General features: G+C 47.0%; 1 protein-coding gene across 3 annotated transcripts in view; it reads left to right on the top strand.

Moving 5' to 3' along the window:
- The window catches only part of EPHB2 (EPH receptor B2), a 268821-nt gene that overhangs the window by 205794 nt on the left and 42770 nt on the right, over nt 1-20257 (top strand). For all 3 annotated transcript variants that reach the window (XM_043996951.1, XM_043996950.1, XM_043996949.1), the window contains exons 4-5: nt 4238-4393; nt 10246-10581. In XM_043996951.1, the coding sequence (XP_043852886.1) occupies nt 4238-4393; nt 10246-10581 (492 nt within the window). The remainder of the gene's footprint in view (nt 1-4237; nt 4394-10245; nt 10582-20257) is intronic.

Here is a 20257-nt window from a genome sequence, read left to right as displayed (position 1 = left end):
AGAAGATGACTGGGAGGAGCATGGTGAGGGGAACGAATAAGGAGAGGGGAGGAAAGAATGGACAGGGCACTTGGTGTACTTTATCTCAGTTGAGTCCCACAACAGAGCTGGAAGGCTGGTACTCTGGGCGTGGTGGTGGTGGTGTTCAGTCATTTCAGTTATGTCCCACTTTTCACGACCCCATTTGGGGTTTTCTTAGCAAAGATACCGGAAGGGTTTGCCATCACTTTTCCAACTTATTTTACAGATGAGGAAACTGAGGCAAACAGGGTGAAGTGATTTGCCCAGGGTCACACAGCTAGGAAGTGTCTGAGGCTGAATTTGAACTCGGGTCTTCCTGACTTGAGGCCCTGCACTCTATCCATTGAGCCACCTAGCTCATAATTATCCCCATTTTACAGATGAGGAAACCGAGACTCAGAGAAATGGCATGACTTGTCCTTGGTCACACAGTTAGTAAGTGCCAAGAGTCAAGACCTAAACTCAGGTCTTCCCAATTCCAAATCCAGAACTCTATCCGCTACAACACAAGGAGCTGGAAAGAGGAAACTTAGAACCAGAATGTCCAAGCTGGGAGGGCCCTTAGAACCCAGGATGTCAGAGTTGGGAGGGCCCTTAGAACCAGAATGTCAGAGCTGGGAGGGGCCTTAGAATATAGAATATTCAATCCTAAAGGGATCTTGGAACATGGAATTTTAAACCATACGCTGTTCAGAGCCAAAAGAGGTCTTCAAAGAGAATATGAAAACGTAGCCCCCTTCATCACCGCATGCTTGTTCCCTTCTCTTTTCTCTCTTCTCTCACATGCTCACACCCCTCCCATCTCAGTCTGCATCCCTCCAGTTTCTCACAGCCCCCTGGTCTCTTTGTTCCTCTCGCCCACTGTCCAAACCAGTTTTCAGCCATTTCTTTGCAACTGAGGTAGAGATACTTAATGGTAGCTTGGAGCATGACCCTCACCAGGGATCTTGGTGTTTTCATAGATTCATTTGCTCCATTCAACAAACATGTTTTAAGTACCTTCTGCATGCAGAACCCCAAGCTTTGCTGGTCCCTGTCAACATGGAAGTCACCCAGGCTCACAGGGGGAGCAGCGATGAGGACAGATAATTATAATACCCAGCATTACTCATGGTATGGTCCCTGGTACACAGTAAGCTCTTCATAAATGTTCCTTAGTTATTGTTGTTGTTGTTTAAGGTCCAAAGTGCTGCGTGAGTTCCAAGGGCAAAGATTGTTGCTGAGTAGAATCAGGAGGACTTCCTAAAGGGAGACAGAAGCCTTACACCCCATGAATAAAGCCCTCCCAGGATTCTCAGGCATCGGCATTGGCCTGAGAGCTGGAGGGCGGAGGAGGGGGATGTCAGGGCCTTTCCCTGGTGTCCTGTTCATCTCTGTTACAATCTCCAGGCCACCCCGCCTGGCACACTTCCAGTGCTGTGTTAGAAAAACCAGAGTGTCGTAGAAATGGGAAATATCACAGGCCCAGGAGTCTGGAGGCCTGATCTCTAGACCTCACTCTGCTGCTAACTGGCTGTGTGACCTGAGGCAGGTCACTGCCCCACCCCAGGCCTTGGCCTCTGCCAGCTTCTGTCACATGAGGGGATGGAACCAGGTCCCGTCGGCGGCCCCTTCCAGCTCCAGCATTCTGTGTTCTCGAGAATCCCCGGATGAAGTAAGGAAGCCCCACTGGATAGATGAAGAAACTGAGTCCCACAGGGAGGGAAAGACTTGTTCATGGACTCACATAGTGAGTCAGTGGCAGAGCCGGGACAAGATGCCTGACTCCCAGACCTCAGCTAGGAGGCAGAAGTCCCCATCCCTACCCGGACCCAACCTCAGCAAGCCCAGGGTGCTCTGCAACAGGCATGGAGAAAGGGGAGAGGAGAAACAGTGGGATGTACTGCGAAGAACGCTTTACTTGGAATTGGAAGACCTGGATTCAAATCTGCCACTTCCCACGTGTGACCCTGAACAAGTTGGTTCCCTTTCTGGGCATCAGTTTCCTCATCGGTGCCAATGTGGGGCTCGATATTGACTAGGTCAGAGCTCTGAGGTCCCTCCAAAGCCACAAAGCTAGTCTGAGAGTCAGGAAGATCTGGGTTTGAATCCTGCCTCTGGTCCTTACTACCTGAGCAAGTAGGTCTAAGCCTCAGTTTCTCCCTCCGTAAAATGGGGATCATAAAAGCTAAGTGCCCACGTTAGGGTTGTTCTGAGGATCAAATGAAATCGGGTCTACACCGTACTTTGCAAACCTTCCGGCACTATATAAATGTCAGCTATTTTTACTGCTGCCACTGTTGTTATCTTCTGGATTTCAAGTGAAAGGCAGAATGGGGAACCAGCAGAGCTTTCTCCAAAACAAATCTGTTCCTTCTGCCTGGGAAGTTGGGAATAGAAAGACTGAAGAGCAAGGCAGCGGGTGGAGTTTGGAAAAGGCAAGGAGTCCCCCCTGCGCACCCAGGGCTCCTGTTTATTTATTGAGATTGCTAGAACATGTGTCACACACGCCTCAGAGTGCTTTGGGGGGGCCGTGGGGGAGGGGAGAGATGGCATGCTTCCTACAGCTTGGATACTGCCCTCTACCGTCCATGGCTGGTGTTACGGACAGCCCAGCCTCACCAGCTCAGAGGGGACATCCATCCCTCTCCGAGCTGGGGAGCTTCCCAACAGAAAGCCTGGTCCCTTAGTGCCAAGCTAGGGCTGCTGGAGCTGCAATAGGGTGGGGGAGATGGGGAGAAAACAGCATTCCCCAGCCTCCCCCAGACGCATATGGAAGAGAATTCCACCAGAGCTCATCTCTTCCAAGATTGGATTGGCTTTTATTGAAAACTACAAGCAGGCTGGGACTGGACTGGCTCAAAGATGCTGGGAAAAAGAGAAAAGGACAAGGGGAAGGGGGACGGATGTGGGGTCCGAGGACCCCAGTTCATAGTCTGCCTCCGACACTTAACAGCAAGTCACTTAACCTCTATGGGCCTCAGTTTCTTCATCTGTAAAAAGAGAGAGTTTTACCAGGTGGCATCTCAGATCTCTTCCAGCCCTAATTCTGTGACTCTGCAGTCTCTTTGTGAGCCTCAGTTTGCCCTTATAAAGTGAAGAGGCTGGGTTACCCACTGTAATGGGAAGACCACCATTTGGATTCAGAGGCGCTACGCTCCAATCCTGGCCCAGTTCCTATTACCTGTGTGATATTAGGCAAATCAACAAGCCTCCCCAGACCTCAGGCTCCCACATAAATAAGGAGGTTCAACAGAAATGTAAATATTTATGTCCATATAAATACTTAATAAATAAATAAATGTAAATGTTTAATAAATAACTATTTCCATGAATGTAAATGCTTAATAAACAAATGTTTGCATAAATGTAAATATTCACTAAATCAATATTTATGTAAATATTTTATAAATAAACATTTCTGTGGGTATAAATATTTGTATAAATGTAAATATTTAATAAATAAATATTTATAGAGATGTAAATGTTTAAATACATGTCAATATTTCTAGAAATATAAGTTAGAAAGTTTATAAATAATAAACTAAGGAGGTTGAACCAGGTGGATCTTCAACCTTTCCAGGTTCAGGGCCTTTCATCCTTTGCATGTTTCAGATATATAATGGAGTAGGACCCAGAGACAATCCTCGAAGACAATCAGATGTCTTCCTTCTCCTGGCTATCAGAGGGAGCACTTCTTGGCGGAGGGGGAGGGGAAGGATTATAGAATCCTAGCTCAAGAGCTGGCCCTAAGGGGTTGTGAAAGACAGAGCTGGGCTTTGAACTCGGGTCCATGAGCCTTGTCCCAGCAGTCTTAGAATGAAGCAATCCCTGTTTGCAAGGAGCCTACATTCTAATGTTGAGTCCCAGGTCTGCCCAGTGGGACCTTAGGCAATTACCTTCCTCTCCCTGAGCCTCGGTTTCTTCCTCTGTGAAATGGGAACAATAATTCTTGAACCAGCTGCTTTTCTTTTTTTTTTCAGTGAGGCAACTGGGGTTAAGTGACTTGTCCAGGGTCACACAGCTAGTAAGTGTTAAGTGTCTGAGGTCGGATTTGAACTCAGGTACTCCTGACTCCAGGGCCAGTGCTCTATCCACTGCACCATCTATCTGCCCCACCAGCTGCTTTTCTAAGATTTCTTGAGTCCTATCACCACCACCCCACACACACTCACACTCAGTCCAGTCCTATTCATTCATTTCTCTTTGAGTGACTCTCGTTTGTTTTCTCCTCTAGGCTGCCCTTCTGGGACCTTCAAGGCCAACCAGGGGGACGAAGGATGCACTCACTGCCCCATCAACAGCCGAACCACTTCAGAAGGAGCCACTAACTGTGTCTGCCGCAACGGGTACTACCGAGCTGACCTAGACCCGCTGGAGATGCCATGCACCAGTATGTTGAGGGGGGTGGCATTTGGAGGCAATATTCCTGGCTAACCTCACCCTGGGGATGGGGGGGGGTGGGAAGGAAATTATCTCCTTGTATAGCAAATGCTGCCTGAGACCCATCACTCACTTGCATACCACCCTGAAATATTTTTTTGGCTTCAATTCATTTTTCTTGAGAAGTAGAAGCCAAATTCCTGATGGAAGAGGGATGACCCCTTTCTTTGAGACATGAAAGTAATTTCTGAGTGGAAAAGGCCCCTCACTGGGCACTCGTGCACGTGGACACATCGTGGAGCCACGATCAAAGCTTATTCAAGTTCCAAAGGGTTTTAGAACAGAGAACAGGAGCGATCAGGGAACGACACAGTCCAGTTTGGCTAGAACAGACAGTATGGAGGGAAGCAATGTCTGGAAAGCTAGACTGGAGTCCAGGAGAGCCTGGAGTTCCAGGCTCTGCACTTAGTGTTTTATATGGGAAGCAGCACAGAACCTTGGAAGCTTTCTGAGCCAGGGACCTCTAACAATCCATGTCCTCCCATCTCCGCCATTCTTTTCGTTTAGTTTGGTCTGTGCATTTTCCCTCTCCGGACAAAGGAAGAAAGGAAGAAAGGGCAATTACTGTGCAGCTTACGGGAGCTCATCTCTGCTTCTGAGTGGGATAGTTTATCCAGTTCTTTAAGGCAAACAGGCCAGGAAGTGTAGGCTGCTGGCCCTTGGTCTCAGCCACTCTAGTTTACAATCAAAAGTACTGGCTGGGGGCAGCTAGGTGGTGCAGTGGATAAAGCACTAGGCCTTGGATTCAGGAGGACCTGAGTTCAAATCCAGCCTCAGACACTTGACACTTACTAGCTGTGTGACCCTGGGCAAGTCACTTAACCCTCATTGCCCTGCAAAAAAAAAAAAAGTACTGGCTGGTGGACGCCATACCCTTTGACTGAACCTCTGTTATCAATCCCATCCCTTCTGGGATACCTGACAACTGGGTGGCAAAATGCATTGAGCACTGGGCCTGGAATCAGGAAGACCTGAGTTCAAATCCAACCTCTGATATATACTAGCTGTATGAACCTAGGCAAGTCCCTTCCCCTCTGTCTCAGTTTCCTCAACTGTAAAATGGGATAATAACAAGGTCACTGAGAAGATCAAATGAGAAGATATTGGTAACGCACTTAGCATAGTGCCTGGCATAGAGTAGGCACTTAATAAATGCCTATTCCCTTCCCTTCCCTTCCCTACAGTGGGAGCTGTCTCTCAGCTTCAGCCCCTCTTAGAGAACTAGATGAAGGATGTGCTGCCCATAATGACCCAAGTACTCACTGGGGACAAAGAAAGATGTGATCCACAGCCAGACTCAGTCCTGAAATGTGGGTCCATTTTGGGGGTTCAGTATTGTCTCTTCGTTCTCTCAAAACCCAGGTGTTCCTCAGAGGGGTCACACATCAAGCCCTTAGCATATTGTTTTATCTGGTTACTTTCCTCTGGGAAAAAGTCATTCATTCATTCATTCATTCAAACATTTATTAGCCAATCAATCAACAAGGATTTAAGTGCTGAATATACAAAAAAGGGCTAACACAGCCCCTGCCCTCAAGGGGTTTCCATTCTGATGGGGAAACTACATGTGATTAAATAGGTAGATACATGGTCCTTAGACTAGATAGAAACACATTCAGGGCCCAGTACTTCCCATCTTGCACTACGGTCCTCTTTGCCCTTCTGAGAGCTGTCCCTGGAGGATCTACCTGATGCTCTTATGGCCTTCCTGTAGCCCATCCGTGGCCTCTTTGCACCTTGGCCTCCACACGCTCTTGCTATCTGAGCACTTCCATCCTGTTTGGGCCTCCTGGGTCCCCAGTAACACCCTTTATCTACCACTTGATTACAAATCACTGTTGGCAAAAGGCTCCATCCAGCCTGTGTCCACCCACCAAGTGTCTCCCCACTGTGCTTCAGAATATTTGTCATTTCAGTTCAGGCATGAAGGCCGTTGAAGCGTGAGGGGACGTGGACTCTCCAAGCTAAAATCTGTTGATTGAGGAGAAGAAAGCTAAGCATGGCCTGATGTGAACCCTATGTTTGAGGAAAGCAGATTGTTTCAGAGGGCTCTGAGAAAGGTTAGAGAGGAACTCATGGCCTCGAATTCCAAAGAAGTCATCCTATGAGGGATGGAAGTCTAAAGATGCAGAGAAATGAATCTGATAGTGAGGAAGGGGTGATATTCTCCCAGGAGACCAACAGAGACATCTTGTGATTCAGTCGTGTCTGACTCTTCATGACCCCATTTTGAGGGGTTTCTTGGCAAAGATACTGGAGTGGTTTGCCATTTCCTCCTCCATCTCATTTTACAGATGAGGAAACTGAGGCAAAAGATTAAGGGACTTGTCCAGGGTCACACAGCTAGTGAGTGTGTGAGGCTGGATTTGAATTCATGAAAATGAATCTTCCGGTTTCCAAGCCCAGTGCTCTATGCACTACAGCACCACCTGACTATCCTAGAGGCATCAGAAGTCACTTAATGGCCAACTTGGACTTTTCTTTTCTTTCTTTTTGACTTGCCCAGGGTCAAGTGTCTGAGGCCAAATTTGAACTCAGGTCCTCCTGAATCCAAGGCTGGTGCTTTATCCACTGTGGCACCTAGCTGCCCCAAACTTGGACTTTTCAATGATTCAGAGAGATTATGGAAGCAAGTATGAACAGATGAATACAACCCATGGCAAAGTCTCCTAAGGGTAGTGTCAAGAGAGCTAAGGCTTAGAATGAATGAGCTGAGGCTGAGAGGGAGGCCTAGGGCCAACAAAACTGTTTGGTTCTTTTCTGGACATATTAGGGGGAAAGGGAAGCTCAGAATAGAGAGGACCACGGGGAAGATGAAAACAGATGACAGAGGGAAGGTAGAAGTCCTTGGCTCTTAATCATGCTCCTATCTCCTCTGCCAAGGATTATCCTGGGACTGAAAAGAACAGAGGAACAACAGTTAATGAGACTTGAGTGAAGCAGGGAGATAGTGAGAGAGCATCCAGCTGCCTTGGATGACTTCAGGTGGCCACACCTGGCCAAGCTGCATTCCATGGTGCTGAAGGAACTGAGATATTATGAAGCACCACCAAAGATCTTTGAAACAATACAGAAAAATAAATAGGTGCCTTAAGAGTGGAAAAGGGACAAAAATAGACTTTGAAGACTACGTTTGAGCTCATTTTCAAAATTCTAGGACATAGGAGGGAGGGAAGGATGGACAAAGGGGTGGCTGGTAGACATCTAGAAAAGAAAGCAGTGATTGCAAAGAGCCAGTACGGCTTCCTTAGGGCAGCTCACTCCAGATAAACTTCATTTCCTTTGTTGTCGCAGTGACTAAATAAGTAAATGAGGGGAATACTGTTGGTAGAGATTATCTAGCTTTTTTTTTTTGGTAAGGCAATAGGGATTAAGTGACTTGTCCAGGGTCACACAGCCAGTAAGTGTTAAGTGTCTGAGGCCGGATTTGAACTCAGGTCCTCCTGACTCCAGGGCCGGTGCTCTATCCAGATTATCTAGCTTTTTGAAAGCATTCAGCAATGGGCACTCATGATATTCTCGGTGGACCTAATGAAGAAATGTAGACTGCACAATGAGTTGCTCATTATTCTTCAGAGATCTTCATATTACAATATTCATCATAGGTAGCATCTCCAGAAGGGTATTAATATTAAAGATGGCTTTTGCCATAAGGAACAGCTTGGGCCCATTGAAAGTAGAACACAGTTTCCCAAATTCAATCCAGAAAGATGTCTTCTCTCCGTTCAATTTTGGCTGCAGCTTATTACCCATCTGCAGGGCTTGACCAAAATAGATACATTGATGAACTTACATGGAGTGCCTGTCCCAACTCCAGGTCAAACTCTAGGTTACATGTGTTCTTCATCCACTTGGTTTTCCCAGTATGGATGGCCAGACTGGTTTCCTTTTGAATGACCACGGATCTTCTGGAAAAACCCAGTTATCCCTAGGGATCAGGGACACAGTGGCATGATGTCATCCACAAACAGAGGCATCTGCAGAACCTGAAGGAAATGTCTTATTTAGAAATTCCACATGACATATACCCATTGTTGTTCAGTCATTTAGTTGCATCTGACTCTTTGTGACCCCATGGATCACAACACACCAAACCCTTCTGTCCTCCACAATCTCTCCAAATCTGTCCAATTCATGTTCTTTACTTCCATGACACTATCCATCCATCTTATCCTCTGCCATCTCCTTTTCCTTTTGCCTCCAATCTTTCCCAACAGCAAGTTCTTTTCTAATGAATCCAGTCTTCTCATTGTGACCAAAGTTTTTGAGCATCAACTTCAGTATTTGACCTTCTGGTGAATAGCCTGAATTCATCTCTTTAATTATTGACTGCATTGATCTCCTTGCTGTCCAAGACATAAACAAAACATATAATCATGTTTATACAAAGAAGAGGCAGGAGAGATCACTCCTAGATAGCCAGTTGACTCAATAAACTAGAGCACCAGACCTGGAATCAGGAAGACCCAAGTTTGAATCCTACCTCAGACACTTACTAGTTGTGTAACCTTGGGCAAGTTAACTTTTGCCTGCCTCAGTTACCTCATCTGTAAAATGGAAATGGTAATAATAGCACCTATCTCTCAGGGTTGGTGTGAGGACCAAATGAGATAGAATCTTTAAAGGATTTTTGGCTATATAAATGCCAGCTATTGATATTAGTGATGGGATGGGGTGCTTAGAGAAAGCTTCCCAGAGAAGGTATTCTTGGAGCTGGACCTTGAAGGCCGAGTAAGATGTCACCCATGAGAAAAAGCAGAGGGAGGAGGGGAAAGCATTCCAGGTATGAGCCAAAATTTGTTGGCAAGGTAAAGGGGACAGAAAATTCAAGATGGGGGGAGAAGGGGCACTCAGAGAGGAGGCTGCTTAAAGCTTGTCTTGGTATTGAATAGGGAGCTAACTGAAAGCAGGTAGTAACTACCCTCAATAGAGTTCAATTCAACATGTATTAAGCACCGACTAGGTACAAAGTTCTGTGCTAGGTGTTGGATATGCAGGGAAAAGAATGGAACATTACTTGCTTTGGAGGAAGTGACATTTTTGGAGTGGGGTGGGGGGATAGATAAGTATATAAATAAGGAAATACAAATTCTATATAAAGTGATTACAAGCAGGAGACAGCATTAACAACTGAGGGCATGTCAGTCAGTAAGCATTTATTATGTCCCTACTGTATAGGGCTTGTGTAGAAAGTGGCACCCACACTCTGCTTTGAAGGAAACTGAGAATTCTTTTTGTTTTATTTGTTTGTTTTTGTGGGGCAATGAGGGTTAAGTGACTTGCCCAAGGTCACACAACTAGTAAATGTCAAGTGTCTGAGGCCGGATTTGAACTCAGGTCCTCCTGAATCCAGGACCAATGCTTTATCCACTGCGCCACCTAGCTGCCCCTGAAACTGGGGATTGTTAAGAGGTAGAAGTGATGAAGGCATACATTTCAGATGTGAAGAACTAAGTATATAAAGGTCGGGAGGTCGAAGACAGAATATCATAGAAGAAATTATTCATTAGCAGGACACTTTGACTTGATTGGAAAGTGTAGGAAGGGGATTAATAGGAAACAAGACTGAAGAGATATTAGGAAAGATCCTGATTGTAAAGAGAGTTAAATGGCAGACTAAGGATTTTATATTTTAACCTAGGGGCAATAGGAACCTCAGAAAGTTTTTAAGCAGGGAAGCAACATGGTCAGATCCAGGTTTGAAGGTTTATGAAGCTCTTTGTTCGCATCAAGTGAACACAGTGCGATAGTGTGTGACCTCCCCATCACTAGCCACTAATAGATTACTTTGTCTATCCCCAGCCATCCCTTCGGCACCTCAGGCTGTCATCTCCAGCATCAATGAGACCTCACTCATGCTAGAGTGGACTCCGCCCCGAGATTCAGGGGGCCGAGAGGACCTGGTTTACAACATCATCTGCAAAAGCTGCGGTTCAGGCAGAGGCGCCTGCACCCGCTGCGGGGACAACGTGCAGTTCGCCCCTCGGCAGCTGGGTCTGACGGAGCCCCGGATCTATATCAGTGACCTCCTGGCCCACACCCAGTACACCTTCGAGATCCAGGCAGTGAATGGAGTCACTGACCAGAGTCCCTTCTCACCCCAATTCGCTTCTGTCAATATCACCACCAATCAGGCAGGTAAGAAATTGAGACCCAGCTTGGAGAGGGGCTCAACAGACAAGTCTGTTCAGAAAAGTCAGTCCCCAGGTTACCTTCTCAACCAGGAGTCAGGATCCCTGGGCCCAGATCCAAGGCCTGCTACTAGCCAGCCAGGGGAACTATAGACAAGTTACTGAATTGCTCTAAGCCTCAGTTTCCTCATCTGTAAAATGAGCGCAATGATACTTGTTCTGCCTACCTCTCAGGACTGCCATGAGGAAACTGCCTTGTAAACCTTAAAGCTCTCTCTCTAAATGAGAAGTTTCATGCTACATATTATGATCAAGTTTTATTTATGCCCTATGTGAGGCCTCACGTAGGAGGTGGCGCCCAAACTGTGCTTCCAATGTAACTAGGGATGCTGACAGGTGGAGGTGAGACATGAAGAATTACCTGTACAAAGATCTGGAGGTGGGAGATGGAAGGCATATATATAAGAAATGGCTTAGTCAGCAGGCCACTTTGACAGAAATGGAAAGTATATGAAGTGATTTCACCTGTAAATTTGGTGTCATATTTCTTGCATTCTCAAGGGGTGCAGGAGGGGTGGGAGGAAGGGAATTTGGAATTCAAGTTTTTTTAATTAATGGTAAAAAAATTTTAATGTAATTGGGAAATATTTAACAAGATAAATAAAAATTTTTTTTAAAAAGAGAGTATATGGGGGGCGGCTAGGTGGCACAGTGGATAAAGCATTGGCCCTGGATTCAGGAGTTCCTGAGTTCAAATCCGGCCTCAGACACTTGACACTTACTAGCTGTGTGACCCTGAGCAAGTCACTTAACCCCCATTGCCCCGCAATAACTAAATAAATAAATAAATAAATAAAAGAGAGTATATGAAAGAAACACTCCCCCTCCCATCAAATGTATGGAGTAGCACTCCACACCTACAGTATCTCACCCTCCCCCCTACCCCCTTTGCCAAAAGGCAACACCCATCTGGGGTCAAGATTGGGCCTTGTAATAACTCAGCATTTAACTGCATTTTAGTGTTGTGTGCTTATACGTTATTATAGTCATCTTGAGGCAGCTAGGTGGTGCCATAGTGCATAGAGAGCTGGGCCTTGAGTCAGCAAGACTCATCTTCCTGAGTTCAAATCTGGCCTCAGACACTTGCTATCTTTGTGACCCTGGACAAGTCACTTAACCCTGTCTGGCTCAGTTTCCTCATCTGAAAAATGAGCTGGAGAAGCAAATGGCAAACTGCTCCGGTATCTCTGCCAAACCCCAAATGGGGCCAGGAGGAGTCAGACACAACTGAACAACAAAGTCTTTTTTGTAAATATTGTCTTTCTTTGCTTACCTCACAGCTGCCTCTATTCATGTGAGTCTTCCCATGTTTCTCTGTATTCTTCATATTTGTCATTTCTTATGACACATTCACATTCTATTACATTTATATGTGACCATTTGTTCAACCATCCCCCCCACCCCTGCCCCAATCAATGGGTGTCCATTTTGTTTCCATTATTTCTCCTACCACAAAAGAAAGGGCTGTTGTGAATATAATTGATGTGCCTGGGGAAGAAGCTTTATTGGAAAAAGCGAGATCCTCATTCACATTTGGGAATTTATGGCATTCCTCCCTGTAATGTCGGGAGGACCAAGAGAAACAGACAGAGACAGAAAGAGAAGAGAGGAGAGACAGAGACAGAGAGACAGAGACAGACATAAAGAGACAGAGAGAGAGCAACAGACAGACACAGACACAGAGATGGAGAGACGGAGAGACAGGAGAGACAAGAAGACAGAGAGAGAGAGAGAAAGAGAGAGCAAGCGAGTGAGCAAGTTCAGATCCAGACCAGGATGTATCCATGTATATGTTGCCTGGGATGTATATATGGACATCTTGACTTTCCCCCATGTTGCCCCACTCACCTGTAGACTATAAGCTTCTTGAGGTCAGAGACCATTTAGTTATTCTGTCTTTGGATGCCAAGTGCCCTGAGTTGGTCAGAGTACCACTGGGACCCTCATTATGCCTGGAGAACCTTGAGTGAGTCCTCCAGCATTGTTGGATAGACACTCACCCCATGTTGAACCTTGGGGAGAACATGGACAAAAGTCAGAGTCCCACGGGATGGGTGGGCAGGCACTGAAGGCTTGTGACCTGTGTTGTTAGGTGGAACTCCTGAACCTCTGAGATCCCTGAGATTAAGTGGAATATCCCTAGAGTCCAACATAGCTCCTGGTGGGCGCATAGTAGGTGCTTAACAGGTGTTTACTGCTTGGTCGATGTGAGTGTGAAGGTAGCATGTCAGAGTTGTGTACAGGGAGCACGTGTGCACGTGCATGCCCGTGTGAAGGAGGGAGCATCTCATAGGAAAGGAAGGCTTTCCAGAGCAAAGCCATTCTATTTTGGGTCCAAGACTGATTAGAGACTGGGGAGAGCCGACAGTTTTCCACAAACTTCTTTGTAAACTGTTGGCTAAGCTGTCTAATTTAGCGCTGATTTCACACCTCGCAATTAAGAAACTCGCTGCTCCATTAATACCTCAGCTGTGATTTTGCCAGCTTGGCAGCCTGGGAGCCGGGCCGTGGGGCGTGGGCAGCTCCCTCCTTCTACCTGCAGCCCCTGGGGAGCACAGCCAGGCTGAGAGCCTCTAAGGTGCTCCAGGATCACCCTCCCTCCCCCGGGGGCTGGGGGGAAAGGTTCTGTTTATTATTAGCGCTGAGCAGGCCCTGCCTGCTGGAGGGTGCCCTCTTAATTGGAGGCCTGGGAGTCCGTGCTGAGCTCTTCACACACTGGGGAGTCGGGGCTGCCCGGGGATTCACTCACTTCCTACCGAGGTGCTGCAGACAAGAGGGAGATGAGGGAGCAGGTGCAGCAACCAGGCATGGGGGAGGGAAGCTTGCTTCCCTAGGACGCTTGTGTCCTCCTAACTGAGTGGGAGGACACCAGATTAAATGATGATATGCTTTTTGAAGTTCTGGCCTTTCAATTTTCTCATTTGACCCTCATAAAGGCCCAGTAATGGTTATTCTCCCAATTTAACAGAAAAGGAAACTGAGGCACATGCCTGTTTTCACAAGCTAGTAAGAGGCAGTGTCATAAGTGAAACCCAGGTGTTCTGATTCACAGGCTGATCAGATGTAGAGGAGGAGACTTTAGAGATCATTCTAGAAGAACACGCTCATTTTCTAGGGGAGGTGACATGAGTCACCAGCTTTGAACTTGTCACAAACGATAGAGCCTTGTCCTCTGACCGAAAGTCCAAAACTCTTCACCACAAACTGCTGTTTGAAAGATCATAGCTCCAACTTGAATACAATGTAATGTAAGAAGAGCTTAGAACACAGGATATCAGAGCTGGGAGGGGCCTTAGAACCCAAGATGTCAGGGATAGGAGGGCCCTTAGAACCCAGGATGTCAGGGATGGGAGGGCTCTTAGAAAACGGAATTTAAAGCTAGGAGGGAACTTAGAGCAAAGAATGTCAGACCTGGGAGGAACCTTAAAGCATAGAAAATAGAATGTTGGCACCAGAAATCACTTTAAAATATAGAATGTTAGCCCTAGAATGCCTTAGAGATCATTTAATCAAGCCCCCTAGCTAAAGCCCCAACGGGCAGAGTGGCTGGTCTAAAATTGCCCAGCCTACTGATAGCAGTGCCAGAATTAGAACCCAGGCCAATGCTGCCTCCCTCCTCAGCCCACCCTGCTGTGGGCCCTCACAGTTCAAAGTCCTCTCCAATCTGGGATCTCATTTGATCCTCTCAACAACCCCATAGAACAGAAACAGGGACACTCGACATGGAGGTGGGAGCAAACTGTAGGCATTCTCGGCCTCCCCGCCTCCCAGGACTGTTGGTCTGGGGCAGTGAATGGAAAGAGGACTTTCCACAGTTAAGTGTGAAAGGAAGAGAAGTGGGGGAGCTCAGTCAAGGGGGATCGGGTCTAATGGGGCTCTGTAGGGGCATTCTATGGCTGTCAAGAGAACCACCATCACTGCCATCACCCAGATCTTGTGTCTCCTCCCTGTGTGGTTTAGGCATGGCATGTCACCCCTTGGTCAGTCAGTCAATAAGCATTTATTAAGTGACTACCATGCACCAGGCACAAAGCACTTGCATTACAAAAAAGAGGCAAAAGATAGTCCCTGCCCTCAAAGCGCTTACAGTCTAATGGGGAAGACAATAAGCAAACTAGGATAACTAGGAAATAACTAGCAGAAGGAAGGCACTAGAATTAAGAGGGGCTGGGGAGACCCTGTAGAAGATGGGATTTTAGTTGGGACTCAAAGGAAGCCAGGTCAGCAGTTGGGGCAAAAGAGGAAAAGCATTCTAGGCATGAGGAACAGTCAGAAAAAATGCCCAGAGTGAGACAGAATGTCTTGTTTATGGGACAGCTAGGGGTCCAGGAGGCTACTATCTGAAATTCATTCCAGTTTTCACATTTTGTGCTCAAAAATCTCTATGTTCTAAGGGCCCTTCCAGCTCTGACATTCTGAGTTCTAAAGGCCCTCCCAGCTCTGACATCCTGTGTTCTAAGGCCCTTCCCTGCTGTGACATTCTATATTCTAAGGTTCCCAACTCAGCTCCAGTGGTCTGTGACTCTACAAGGGATCATAGAGGTAGCCTTTATTAAGTGGATAGTCCAATGTAGTACCGTGTTAGCAAGCATGTTTGTGTCATGTAAACCATCCTAAAATGAAATAGTTCTCAGTTGTCTCCATCTCAAAAATCGGGAAGGAACCTTGACGTTCTGAAGGCCAAAGGAGCATAGGATTTAGAGCTAGAAGGGACCTCCAAGGCTGAGTCCTACCTCTTCATCTTCAAGACAAAGAAGCTTAGCCCTATGGAGAAGTGACTTACACAGGGTCATACAACTCATAAATGCCTGAGACAGAATTTAAACCTAGGTCTTCCAGCCTTCTAGCCAGGAAACTCCCCCTCACTGAAATTCAAAGCCTCATTGTTATGAGTCATGGTTTGAAAGAGTTTTAAGTTGGTACTAGAGCCACATGGTTTGAATAAATGCATGCACAAATGAATGAATGAATGAATACTTACCATGTGCAAAGCATGTGCTAAAGACATTCCTTGCCCCAAAAGGGCTCACATTCTAATGGGGGAGACAATTCATGTAGGGTATTTTAACTGTAAGTCAGATAGAAAGGTCCCATGGTCCTCAGGTCATCAATGATGCAGGTTCAATGATGCCTCATATTTAATGTCATTTCCATCGATTCAATGATCTCATTTTCTGACATGGAACCATTTGCAGGACCAGGGACTCGAGACAGCTTTCCTTTCTGAGTCTTTTGGCGGCTGCACCTACAGCCCCTATTGGCAGTTGCCAGGCTATGTGTCCTCAGGGGCCAAGGACAGCAGGCTGGAGACGTAGCTGCTCCCGAGGCTCTTGGTCTGGTCTCAGAGATGAGATTGCGGACTTTCCTGACTGTCCCAGGAGCATGCTGGTCACTGTATTCTCTGAAATCCCTCAGCCCTTATTGGAGGTATCATTTCCTTCGACACTGATCGCCTAACAACAGTATTGATCCAAATCTAGGCCGCTTTTTTCCCATGCCTAGTTTCTCTAAAACTCGACTATGTGGCCTCAAATCACAGTTATTGTATGGAATTTTTTTCTTTTTGTATTCTTTCCATTTCAAAGAGATGGCATTTTAATGGTACAGGGTCTATTCAGAACTGTGCAACTTTGCTTTATCTCAGCCTCTGGCTGTTTGGCTGGGCTGAGTCCAGTCTCCCAGCTGGACTAGGATAATGAGAGAGATCTCATGTCTGCCCTTATAATAGCCAGAGACTCTAGTGCAGACCTGGATGCAAAGAAGGCACTCAGTGCATCTTGTCCTAGACACAGTACGCTCCTTGAGGGCAGGGAGAGCAGTTCATTTTTGTCTTTGTGATAAGACCTATGTCTGGTTTGTAATGGGTTTTTTGGTAAGTCCTCATGGAATTGGTTCAAAAAGTCACGGAGTTAGATTTGAAAGGGATGTTGGGATGGAGAATAATGGAACATGGACTGTTAGAGGTAGAAAGAATCTCAGAACATAGCAAAGGAGAGAGCTGGGACAGGCCTTAGAATGGAGAATGTCAGGGCTGGCAGAGACCTTAGAACACAGAATGTCAGAGGTGGAAGGGACCTTAGAACATAGACTCTCAAAGCTGGAAGAGTCTTTAGAACACAGGATGTCAGAGCAGGGAAGGAGTTTATAACACAGAATGTCCAAGGTGGAAGGGACCTTGGAACTAGACTATCAAAGTTGGGAGGGTCTTTAGAATATAGGATGTCAGAGCTGGGAGGGCCCTTAGAACACAGGATGTCAGAGCTGGGAGAGTCCTTAGAACACAGGATGGCAGAGCTGGGAGAGTCCTTAGAACACAGGATGTCAGAGTTTGGAGGGCCCTTAGGACAAATAGACAGTTAAAGCTAATAAAGACTGCACCTAGAATCCAGTCCTCCCACTTTACAAAAGAATAAACTAAAGCCCAGAGTGTCCACTACAATGTCTCCTCTTATACCAGCCCCTCCTTGTACAGATGTGGAAACTGAGGGCCCCCCAGGAAGGGATTTGGTGAAAGGCCCCCAGCTAATTAATGAATGAGCCAGTGAGCCCTCCTCTGGGAGGCTTCAGATCCTAGGTCAGGGCAATCAGGGTTGCTGGACCACCTGCCCCACTGAGCAGGCCCCTGGGGCGGCCATCACTTTCTCTTCCCCTCACCCTGAGCCAGAAGGCTTGGCCCTTCCCAGCCACAAGCCTCTCTTTGTGTGCTCTCCCCAGAGTCCTATCTCTGTGTAAAGGTCAAGGGGCACAGGTGACCTTCCTCCCCTTGCCAGTGAGGCATGCTGGTAATTGAAAATGCCAGAATTCCCTGATGACTAGCTTATAGGGAAAGCTGCTGCCAGGCCTGAAACCTGACACCCCGAAGAAGGCAGGGGGGGTGGTGTCCGAGAGCAGGCTGAGAATGGGGAGTGAGGAGCCTGTTGGAGATTTCCCAGCTGTTTTCTTTTCCCTCACTGCTAATCCCCTTGGATTTCAGGGGAATGGCCTTCAGCATTGGGTGGGGGTCTCTCCCCACCTTGATCCTTTCTCCCACAAATGTCAACTCCCTGCCAGGGCTGGGGTTATGGGGCTTACCATGATCAGAGCCTCGGGGTGGGGAGGGGGGTTATCCTGCCTGTAACTAAAGCCTGCCAACTAAACCCAAGAGAGAGGTGGGGCCACCGTGACTGTGCAGAGACCCCAAGGGGAGGCAGCCTCCCGTGTCAGCCAGACAGGCCAGAAGCCTTGGGGGCCACTTGGGCCATGGCCCCCAGTAAGAAAGGATGAGAGCCCAACCCAGGGAGTCTCGGAACCAGAGTGTCCTCTGGGCCCCCCTCGATGGTCAGGTGGCCACAGTCAGGGCACAGAAATGGGCATGATGTCGCCCTTCCTCAGCTCTGGAAGAGTTTACCTGTGGGCCAGTGAAAGATGAGTACACAGAGGGTTGTGGTACAGGGGAGAGTGTGAACCAGAGGAAGGGAAACATTGGTGCAGAGAGACACAGACACAAGAGGGGACGGGAAACCTTTCCTGGGAGGGGGCTCCTGGCTTGAGCCCTGAAGGAAAGAAGGTCAGACAGAAAGGAAGCATTGGGAGGAAGAGAGAGTGGGGGTGTGGGGGACTTGGGGTCAGGAAGGCCTGGATTCACCTTCTTCCCCTGACACTTACTAGCTGTGTGACATTTGTCGAGTCATGGAACCACCCTTGGCCTCAGTTTCCTTGTCTGTAAAATGAGGCACTTGGACTAAATGACTTCTTGACCCAGAGGCCCCCACAGCTCTAAGTCTGTGACCCCGTGGGTCCACTTCAGGAATGGGGTATCCCATGAGTAAAAGGCCCAGAGATCAGGGGAGAGAAGAAATTAGTGAACTGGGATAAACAAGGGCAGACGGTGGAGAAGAAACAATACCATATGCTAGCCAGTGGACCAGTAATGGGAAAGTCTGGGCCCTGGTCCTTTTTAGCTCTGACATCCTGTGTTCTAAGGGCCCTCCCAGCGTTGACATCCTGTGTTCTAAGGGCCCAGCCCAGCCCTGACATCCTGTGTTCTAAGGGCCCTCCCAAGCTCTGACATTCCATTTGCTAAGGGCTTTCCTAGCTCTGCTCCACCACAATTTAACTATGTGACCTCAGATATACCACTACTGGCCATGGGCTTTCCCCATCTATCAAACAGGGATAATGATACCTGCCCTGTCTTCTCTTATGTCAGGTAATAAATGTGAAAACTCCTTAAAAAACACAAGAGCGTGCGCTTACGGAATATCAGGAACATGTTGCAGCCCCAGTGTGGATGTTGTTCAGGGAGAGGCTGGTCGGCCTGGGAGCTCTTAGCAAGATCACCCAACCCGCTCCCCCAAGTGACCACCCTTCAGCAGGAGGCTGGCATGATTGAAGAGCCCAGGACAACTCCCATTTTGATAGGACTTGAAGGTTTACAAAGTGCTTCTTTCGCAACAGCCCTACCAGGTGGCTTGTACAAGAATTATGATCTCCACTCTTTAAGAAGAGGAACTTGGCTTGGAAAGGTTATGATAATAGCTAAGTCCGGGGAGCTATCCACTAGGCAACACTGCCCAGGAAGCGGGTAGTTGAATGAATTGTAGAATCACAGGTTGCTCTTGCCAGAAGGAACCTTAGCGCATGGAATGGCAGAGCCAGGAGGAGCCTCAGAACATAGACTATTCACACATAAAATATAGATGGAAGGGGTGTCACAACAAAGAATGTCAGAACTGAACAGACCTCGGAACACAGAGATGCAGAACTGGAATGGTCCTTAGAACATGAAATGTTAAAGCTGAGATGGCTCTCGTAAGAGAACATTAGAACACAGGAGAATGGCATAGCTAAATGGGACCTGAGACCAGGGAATGTCAGAGCTGAGAGCATCTTAGAACATAGATTTTTAGAGGCAGAAAGGTCTTTAGAACAGAAAATGTTGGGAGCAGCTAGGTGGCGCAGTGGATCAAGCACCAGCCCTGGATTCAGGAGGACCCAAGTTCAAATCCAGGCCTAAGACACTTGACACTAGCTGTGTGACCCTGGGCAAGTCACTTAACCCTCATTGCCCCACCAAAACAAAACAAAACAAAAAATAAATAAATAAAAATTAAAAGAACAGAAAATGTCAGAGCTGGACTGGGGTCTTCAAATAGTGAGTAGAAAGTCAGAATTGGAAGGAACTTCAGAACAAAGAACATTTGCTTCAGAAGGGGAAGGAATTAAGCACTTATTAAATGCCTGTTGTTTACTAGGCACTGTGCTATACATCGATTATCTCATTTGATCCTCACAACAACCCTGTGAGGGAGGGGCTTCTTTGATCCCCATTTAACAGTTACAGAAACTAAAGTGGACAGAGGTTAAGTGACTTGCCCAAGGTCACACATCTATTAAGTGGTCCAAATTTGAACTCAGGTTTTCTTGACTCCAGGTCCATTGCTCTATCCACTTCAACACCTGGCTGTCATAGAGCATAGAATGAAATTGCAGGAGGTCTTAGAACATAAAATTTTTTAAAAGTTGCAAATCACCTTAGAACACAGAATTTCAGAGATAGAAGGAGACCTTAGAATACAAAATGTTAGAGCTGCAAAGGATCTTAGAACATAGAATTCTAGAGATGGAAGGGACCTTGGAACATA

Source organism: Dromiciops gliroides, chromosome 3 (assembly GCF_019393635.1).
Source record: "Dromiciops gliroides isolate mDroGli1 chromosome 3, mDroGli1.pri, whole genome shotgun sequence".
NCBI classification, from domain to species: domain Eukaryota; kingdom Metazoa; phylum Chordata; class Mammalia; order Microbiotheria; family Microbiotheriidae; genus Dromiciops; species Dromiciops gliroides.
The sequence above is the reverse complement of the archived record's forward strand: the minus strand, read 5'-3'. Positions and strand labels throughout refer to the sequence as shown.